General features: G+C 31.6%; 1 protein-coding gene and 1 long non-coding RNA gene across 2 annotated transcripts; one reads left to right on the top strand and one right to left on the bottom strand.

The window, feature by feature from the left end:
* Positions 1-422: 422 nt before the first annotated feature.
* LOC120092856 (flavonoid 3'-monooxygenase CYP75B137-like) lies at positions 423-5,023 on the top strand. The gene is made up of 2 exons (XM_039051085.2): positions 423-1,403; positions 4,270-5,023. The coding sequence occupies exons 1-2, from the start codon at positions 468-470 to the stop codon at positions 4,888-4,890; spliced, it is 1,557 nt and encodes a 518-aa protein (XP_038907013.2). The 5' UTR covers positions 423-467; the 3' UTR covers positions 4,891-5,023.
* On the bottom strand, positions 2,041-4,973 carry LOC120092857 (uncharacterized). Its single transcript, XR_016525088.1, has 3 exons — positions 3,492-4,973; positions 2,647-2,718; positions 2,041-2,235 (listed from the first exon to the last, which is right to left on the bottom strand). It is a non-coding gene; the product is annotated as an uncharacterized LOC120092857 (long non-coding RNA).
* Positions 5,024-9,767: the final 4,744 nt, after the last annotated feature.

The following is a 9,767-nucleotide window of genomic DNA, read 5'->3' as shown; positions in this document are numbered from 1 at the left end:
TGTCTCCACATACATATTTAAGTTTCATAAAATAACCTTAGCTCTTAGTTTATTGGATTGATTTAATCCAGTCTAAACATTAATAAAATACTTTTTATTTTATTAGATATATAATTTGTCTTTACAAATTACAAGATACACTCGATTTAGAACATTAACACCAATACTATTCATATCCTAGACATAGGATTTCCACTCTAATAATGGTTCGGAAGAAAAAGTCTAAACTATCAAACTACATTAAATTATGAATGAGATAAATCTATTGAATTATTGTTAAAGATATATTTTCAAGCATTTCCCCACCTAGTTTATTAGGTTGTCATGATCAACATGATCACACATTTGATTGAGAAACACGAACACATTCCATAAATATACTTTTATATAAACGATATATCTACACACTAAAATTTAGGCAAAGCCTTTGTTTCATTCCAAAGTTCTCTTTCTTTGTACATTTCACCATGGAACTCACTTTCAATTTCCTTCTAACTCTTAATTTCTTTAATCCCAATCACCAAACCTGCTTTCTTTTCACCCTCCTTGCCGCTTTTCTACTGATTATTTTTTATGTCAAACTTTCTCGACGGCGCTTGCAGCTTCCACCAGGTCCTCACGGCGTCCCATTGCTCGGGAATTTGCCGTTTCTAGACCCAGAACTTCACACTTACTTCACAAAATTGGGCAAAAAATATGGCTCAATTGTGAAGCTGCAGTTGGGTAGAAAGATTTGTATAATCGTCAATTCACCATCGGTGGCACATGAGGTGTTAAAAGTCCATGATATTACATTTGCCAATCGCGATGTTCCCCAAGCAGGTCGAGTCGCAACGTATGGCGGTTTTGACATAACTTGGACCCCATACGGACCCGAGTGGCGGATGTTGAGAAAAGTTTGTGCTATCAAGATGCTTAGCAACGCTAGTTTGGACACTGTCTACGAGCTCCGCCGTAGAGAGGTTAGAAACACCGTGGCTCAGTTGTACCCGCGAGCCGGGTCGGTGGTGAATGTGGGAGAGCAGGGTTTCTTGACGGTTTTCAACGTGATTACGAGCATGTTGTGGGGTGGGTCAACACTGGAAGGAAATCAAAAGGAGGCCGTTGCGGCTGAGTTTAGGAAGATGGTTTCGGACATGACTGAGTTAGTAGCCAAGCCTAATATTTCTGACTTTTTTCCATGCTTGGCAGGTTTGGATCTCCAAGGAATTGAGAAGCAAATGCTTAAACTTGTTACGAAATTGGACTCCATCTTTGACAAGATGATTGATGAACGATTGAGAAAGGCGGATGAGGAGGAAAATAGGGATAAAAATGATTTCTTGCAGTTCTTACTTAAAGTCAAAGATGAAAGCGATTCCAAAACACCTCTGACAATGGTCCAACTTAAAGCCTTGCTAATGGTAACTACTTCCGACTTTCAATCAATATCTATAATGTTTTATGTTCATTATAATATTTAATATAATATCTAATGCTTAATGTCTGTTCAGTTCAACTATTTTAACAAAAAAAAAAAAATATATATATATATATATATATATATATATATTGGGTGGTAACTCGGTTTGTACCTGCAAAGATAAGCATAACTCAATTGACCATTTTTAGTTTTAAAAAATTGATTTTTTTATATATATATTTTTAAACTATCTAAAATGGTTTATTGGCATCGGGATGAATATGTTATGCTGACACAACTTCTTTGGCATCGGTAAAGGGTTGGATAGGTGGAAAAAAAAAACTTTTCCGATGCCAAATTCAAAAAATTAGCATTAGAAAATGAACCTTTTCTAGACGCCAATCTAATTTAGCGTCGGGAGAGGTTAGCTTTCCCGACGCCAATCTAGTTGCCGTTGAGAAAGGTTACAAAATTTGACAATTTTTTTTTTTGTTGTTTTTCCCGACACCTTAAAATTTGGTTTCGGAAGTGGTATTTTTTATATAAAATATTTCTAATTTATTGAAAATCAAACCTATTAATTTTTTTAAAGCAACAATTGAAACCTACTTGAATCCTACAAATTTAAGTAAATGAACTGAAACCAACAACTTTTACATTTAATTAATTTTCTTACATAACATACAATTTAGTTTTACAATGTTAATTACAATTACATAATATCCACATTAACCTTGCAAAACTTACAAAATACAAATCTACATTTCATAATATTCACAAAACATATCTTGATTCTTCTCTACTCCTTTGCTTGAATATAAACCTCGAGATACCTACAAAATATAAATAGTAACATTAATACAAAACTTAAACATAACTATGCATTTATCTATATATTAATCTCAAATTCACAGTAAAACTTAAACATAGTAATATTAATAACTTGAATAAAATCTCATACTTCCAATTTCAAACTCAAACTTAAATTTGGAAACTATACTTTAGACATACCTCACACACACATACTTTAATCTCAAACTTAAAATTTAGAAACTAAACAACAAAGGTATTATAATTCAACTCAAATTGAAACATAATTATGCATTTACCCTGTACCAATTTCAAACTCATTATAAAACTTTAAACTCAACCTAAAAATATTATATAATATTTCTCAACAATATAAATACACTTAGGAACATTATAATGAAAAACTAGAGCATCGTATAACTACAAAATCTTACCTTTCTCCTTGGCTTCTTAATAACAACACTGCATACAAGCCATTTTTCTTCCGTTACCACTTCAGCCCCAAACTGAAAAATGCACGTATAACTACACATTAAGTTTGTTATATACAATACATTCAAGGCCAAAAATAAAAGACCATAAAATTGTAAATCACTAAAATTAGTAAACTAATCACTTCAACTTCACAACAGTAACAGTCAACCTCATTCAAATCCGATTAAATTTCTAAAATAAACAATCTAAATAACTAAAGTAAGGTAAAATGGTAAAATTCTTATACCATTGGAAAAACAATGTAACATAAGCATAGTCATGAATGATGAACTAAGCATATGATTCAATAAAAGAGCTGAAGTTAGTTCATTAATGATTTATAAAAGAGAGAAAAATAGTGAAAAATGAAAAGTGAATATGATAGCTCAAGATGGCAAGATGAAGAATAATGATTAAAAAAGGGCTTTGTATGGAATGAATTGATGGAGTTTGAAGCTAAAGAAAGAGCCAATTAAAGGCCTTTTTATGGGTCCAAATACCTCAAATGTAGCATTCAATACAATAGGAATATAATTTCGTATTTCACACTTAGTCTGCTATACAGAATAATCCTTCCCCTCTTGAATAATCCAACTCATCCACAGATTATAATAAAATTTGTGTTGTTCTATTTAATTTAACAGAAAAAAAACAAAAACAAAAACAAAATGGTGGAAAAGATAATGTAAAACCTATGAAACTGTTGGTTTATCTACGAGCACAGTAAAATATGGATCCATATAAGCTTTGAAAGCAACTAATTGAATTATATAGCTGAATATATTTAAAATTGAAGAAATATTACCGATAGCAGCAGTGATTGAAGATTATGGAAGAGGAAAAGAGGTGGGTCGGCAGCGGCGATGCTGGGTCGGTGGCGCTGAGTCGTTGGTGGCAGCAACCTGAGTGGGGCGGTTGATTTGAAGAACTTGCGATAAGATGCGTACCTTGAGGAGAATTCCTTGTACAATGAACTGAGGATCAACAGAAACATAAAGAAGGAGGAAGGAGGAAAGGAAAGAGTGGAATTGGAGGATTGAGAGAAGGGGGTTGGGCGGTTGGGAGAAAGGGGCTGGGGTTCCGGCGGAAAGAGGAAAGGCAAGGGGAGCTGGGGTTTCGGCGGCTAGGGGAAAGGAAGGGTTAGGGTAAAAGGGAAAAGAAGGCCAAAAGGGAAGGGGCAAATTATCGAGCTTAAAATGTGGTTTTTAACAAACCTCTCTAGACGCCATAGCGTCGGAGAAGTGAAACTCTTCTAATGGTTTTTAAAAATCGTCGTATTCTCACTGTTAATGTCTAATTTTAATTTAAAATAATAGACACAATTTTAATTGGAAAGTAGTAAAAATAACGGATTCAAAGCCAGGTGGTAATACAAATGAAAGATTAGAAAAATTGGAAGAAACCTAACTTCAAGGTCCTTTCATCACAAGTTTCTTTCCTGAACTTGTAATTCAACTTTTCAAAATTGTTTATGCATCCCAAAGAAGAATTAAAACAGTTGTTTATACATACTCGAGTCGACTCTGCAACAAGAGATAATATTTTGAAGTAAAATTAATGGATTTGGGTTTGCATGGGGGCAGGATATGGTTATAGGTGGAACAGACACATCCTCAAATACCATTGAATTCGCAATGGCAGAGATAATGAAAAACCCAAAAGTTGCAGAAAAAGCCATGGAAGAACTAACTGTCGTTGTTGGAAAACAGAGCATTGTAGAAGAGTCCCATATACAGAGTTTGCCATATCTGAAAGCCGTAATGAAAGAAACCTTGCGTCTGCATCCAATTCTGCCGTTGCTTGCGCCGCACTGCCCGAGCCAAACCACCATCATCTCCAATTACACAATCCCAAAGGGCTCTCGAGTCTTCGTCAATGTCTGGGCCATTCAGCGAGACCCCAATCACTGGGAGAATCCATTGGAATTCGACCCAGAGAGGTTCTTGAATGGTAAATTTGATATCTATGGGAGTGATTTTCGTTACTTCCCGTTTGGGTCCGGCAGAAGAAACTGTGCAGGTATATCTATGGCAGAAAGAATGGTAATGTATTTGCTTGCTACACTTTTGCATTCCTTCGATTGGAAATTGAAAGAAGGTAAGAAAATTGAAATTGAGGAGAAATTTGGGATTGTTTTGAAGATGAAGAAGCCTCTTGTTCTCATCCCAACGCCTAGACTATCAAACCCTACTCTGTATCGGTAAGCAAAATTTGCTTTTACTTCTGCCATTGTTGTTCCTAACTCAAAGCTTGCAAATTATGTTTCCTCTCATACTAATAAGTGCACGTGTATTCTCATTATAAATAAAAGGTAAATCATACTTTTTCTTTCAGGCATGAGAAGGATAATTATATGTTATATTTTATAATTATATTTTAGAGCTGCTTGCAAACATAAATTTTGGGTCAAACTAATTTTAATTATAACATTAACCAAAACAAATTATAAATATGGTCAAATTTAAATACAACCTAAGATTAAAAAGCCCATGAAAATGTAATAAGCTTATAACCCATATATCCTTCAAGCCCATCCCATCCACAACCCACATATCCCGTTCCACGATCTTCTTCTACCCTCTTCCAGCCAATCCAAAAACCATCCACAATTGGGATACCTCATCGGAACTCTTCGATATTTGATCTTATTTTGTTTTTTTTCTTTTTTTGTTTTCGATCTTCTTCAAAATCCTAACCCAACGATATTCTATCACTGATACTACTAATACAATAATAGTATCAGTGATAGAAACATATAAGTGATAGAAATGATCCATAATAAACTTCATATGTAGTTCATTTTTCCATAAAAATATAGAAAATTGTTGGATCGTTAGTTGAGTCAGTGCAAATTATATCCCTTTGTGCTTTATATTTTAAAGTTTTATGGACTAAACTCTTGTTATTATGTAATGAGTGATCAATGATAGATCAATGTCAATGATAGACCACAGTGACATTGCTTGAAATTAATCACAATAACTTCATATGTAGTTCATTTTGTTATATAAATATAGGAAATTGTTGGATCGTTAGTAGAATCAGTGCAAATTATGTCCCTTTATGCTTTCTATTTTAAAGTTCTAAGTACTAAACTCTTGTTATTATGAAATGGGTGATTAGTGATAAATCAATGTCAATGATAGATCAACATCAGTGATAGAAAGCACAGTAACATTACTTGAAAAGACATAAATGACATGAAGTTGAGTTCATTGAGTTCATTTCTCGTGAAATTCATCTCGTGAAGTTTGTCTCGCAAAGTAACTTCACGAGACGAACTTCACAAGACAAAAGATAGAAATGATATGAAGTTGACTTCATTGAGTTTATTTCTCTTGAAGTTTGTCTCGTGAACGAGACGAACTTTACGAGACAAAAGACAAAAATGACGTGAAGTTGAGTTCATTTCTCGTGAAGATCGTCTCGTGAAGTTACTTCACTAGAAGAATTTAAAAGATAGATTTTTAACCACAATTTGAATGTTATTGATACCAAAATCCAATAAGATCGATAATTGTATTGAAGAAATAGATGCATCCAATTGAATTTTCTTTAATATCAAACTCACAAAAATCTTAAAACACATAATCTCATCGACCAATACGCCTTTAGTCTTGTAATTCAAGTAATTATGTTTATCATCGCACAGTCCACTAGGAAACGCCACTACTGCAAGCTTAATCATATTTTTAAATCATGGTAAAAAACACCAATTAAACTCTCAACATTGATAGACTGGTAGAAGACCAATATCATCGATAGACTATGATATGTATCTATCATCAGTAACTAATATCAGTTATAAGAAGTTCATGAATCTCAGAATCGTGCAGCGGAGAATGAAGAAGACGTACCTGGAAAACACATATTAGCTCGACCAAAAAGAAGACAGATGAAGAAGAAGCAGGAAAATGAAGAGCTGAAATCGATGAAGAAAACACTGAAGAATACAACATGAAGAAGAGGTGAAAAAACAAATCAAAACACGATGAAGAATACGTTGGGAGATGAAGGTTATTTTAGAATTTTTTTTTTTTAAAAAAGGTAAATGTATCTTCCCAAATATTCTATACATGCAATTAGTTTTAAAAAAGGATATATATTTATTTATTTATATAAAAACAACACCTACTAATAATTTCCTATACTTTCTCTCTTATATTTTAGCTTGACCAAATTACATAAATGCCCCTAAACTTTGTATTTTATGCTAAAACTATCATTGAACTTTCAAAACTTTATGCTCATAAACTTCAAAAAGAGTTCAAAATTATTTGTTATAGTTGCTTTTAGATGCTAACCCTAAGGATTTTTTGGCATGCTGAGTTAAGTTTATATGTCTAAGTTTATTTGTAGAGTTGGCATGTCTATGTTTTGGGAGTTTGAGGTGTTGAATTCATATGTCAGGAGAATCTTGTACAATTTTTTTTCATGAATAATCTATTTTTATGATGATTATTTTTGTTTAAAAACTTTTTTGTTCAATAATTCTATAATATATATTTTTTTAATAAACTCTAGATTATACTTTATGTTATTGTTTTTTAAGCACACATGTATTGTTGAGAGTTTTGGAAAATGGGGTTTAGGGTTTATTTTTGGATCATGCATTTTATTTTTTTTAAATTTAATCAATCATTTACAAATTTGTGCATGTGACGTTCCCAGTTAAGTTATTTTTATTTTAACACTTTTGATAAAACTTTTAAAAATAAAATTCTCACATGTCTAATATTTTTTTCTCAAAGTGTTTTTACATACAAGTTTATTTGATTTCTTACATGATAAAAGTTATTTTATTAATGTTAAATTACAATAAAGAACAAATATAAAATACAATGAACTAGTAAAAAAATCGGGAACTCAACATTTTGACGGAACTTACATACTTTTGTGTAAACAAAGATATTTTTTATCAATAATTTTGTGTGTCAACTTAAATATAAACATTTATTGATGTTTTATATGTAATTTTAAATTAGGTTAAATCACTTTTTGTTCCTTAGTTCTTGAACTTTCGTTTGTAACGATTAATCCATATACTTTCAATTTTATAATAATTTAGTTCTTGAACTTTAATATGTAAAAATTTAGTTCTTATCCTTTCAAAATTATTACAATTTAGTCTCTCATGTAAAAAAATTGATCAAAACTAGTAGTCATTTTTTAATATTTTATGATGTAAACTTTGTATTTTGCAAAAAAGATCGAGTCTCTAAGGGGGCGTTTGGGGCAAGAGTTATCATCAAAATATAATAACCACCTCTTGCTACCGTAAAAACTATTTCAAAACCTTTAATTAGCTACAGTAAACACTATTTCAAAACCCCCATAATCTATAGTATTTACTATTTACTATAGTTTTTACTATTTTACATTCATCATTTTTTTTTATTTGCTAGTGTTTACTATTTCCTTCTCAAACTAAAATAATTTACACGTCAAACACATACTATTATAACCCAAAATAAATAATCTACACTCTAAACACAAACTATCATTATCCAACTATAATAACCTAGGACTATAATAATGAACTCATTACCCCAAATGCCCCCTAAGTAGTTTATGGTTTATTTATGCATGAAATTTCATTAAACCTTATAATTAATTTCTATAATGGGACTAAATTGTTACAAATTTAAAGTACAATGACTAAATTGTTATAAAATAAAGTTTGGAGACTAAATTGTTACAAAATTTTAAGTTTGGAGATAAATTGTTACAAACTAAAATTCAGGGAGCAAATCGTTGCTTCCATGATAGTTTAGGGACTAAAAGTTATTTTTAACCTTTAAATTAATAGTTATTTTTAATCTTTAAATTGAAGTTTTATTATGTCATGAGCGTCAACAAAACATAACACTCATGTGTCAACAAAGCCTAAATTTATAGTAGCCATAATTTAAAATAATAGTCATTGGAGTTGGTGGAGTGATCACCGTCAGAGATCTCTGGAGTTGGCCGTCAACAGTGGTGGTTGGATATTGCAAGAGTTGGCTACAGGCGGTGGTTGATAGAGTTGGCTGTTGGAGGTAATGGCTGAAGTTGGTTCTCGAGGTAGTTGCTAGAGTTAGCCATTGAAGGTGGTCTCGAAGTTGGTCATCGGAGGTGGTCGCTGGAGTTGAGCAACGAGGCATCGGTGGTGATGAGGGCTAAGTACACTGTTGGTGGACATGAAATAAAATGTCGATGACATACGAAGTTGACCTTTAAAACAATGAGTTGAGTTCATATCTCAACCCATCTCATCTCATCTCCTCAACCCAAACACCCCTTTTAAACTTTAAAAAATTTCCAAAATATCATCATTGGTAGTATATGAACAAAAATCGTTAATACCCTCATGGCTTTTACATCTCTATTTTCTCATTTATTTTCTTCCTTCTCTTCTTTAATACCCTTTTACTCCTTTGTTAATTGTTTGATATTTGTTTGTTTTTCGTAAATAAATAAAATTGCCACTTTAGTTAAGGTATATAAACTATAACAAGAAGAAGAACAACAGTTGGGAAGCAACAAAGGATTTAGGACTTAAATGTTTTAACGATATTGTATATTAGTAGTTGAGTGTGTGTTAATAGTTTCTTTTTTATCATTTTGGTTTGTTTAAAAGGGATATTTTGATTTTGGAATTTTATGAGGTTTTGTGTTATTTTATGTTTTAACTTAAAGCTTTGCTTTTTATTTTGGTTGCTTAAAATATTAGTGTAAGAATTGTATAAATTGGACAAAAATAAGAATATCTATATGAAAAAAAAAAGAGAATAACTATATAATTTGTAATCTAATTGGTTTTTTTCGAACTCCAGAAAAATTGAAATAAATTGATCACTATATTAATTGTATGATCATTTTTAAACTTCTTTTTTTTCTTGTTGAAATTTTAGAGTTATTTTTGCAATGGAATATTGACGGTTTTTTGTACCTATACTAATAATAAAGGTATTATTGAGCTTTTTTTTAAAATTCAAGGGTAATTTTGAAACTTTTGATAGTTCAAGAGTATTTTCGACACAAAATACTAATGATTCCCATCCAAAACTTATATTAAGGGTATTTTTGAATTCTTTTTTAA

This window comes from Benincasa hispida, chromosome 12 (assembly GCF_027475165.1).
Source record: "Benincasa hispida cultivar pf3 chromosome 12, pf3_genome.v1.1, whole genome shotgun sequence".
NCBI classification, from domain to species: Eukaryota; Viridiplantae; Streptophyta; class Magnoliopsida; order Cucurbitales; family Cucurbitaceae; genus Benincasa; species Benincasa hispida.
Note: the sequence above shows the minus strand (reverse complement) of the source record. Positions and strands in the feature narration are given on the sequence as shown.

Excerpts from the sequence above, each read along its gene's own strand:
- LOC120092856 (XM_039051085.2), top strand. The coding sequence starts at position 468 with ATGGAACTCACTTTCAATTTCCTTCTAACTCTTAATTTCTTTAATCCC. Across the intron at positions 1,404-4,269 it reads AACTTAAAGCCTTGCTAATG|GATATGGTTATAGGTGGAAC; the intron begins GTAACTACTTCC and ends GCATGGGGGCAG.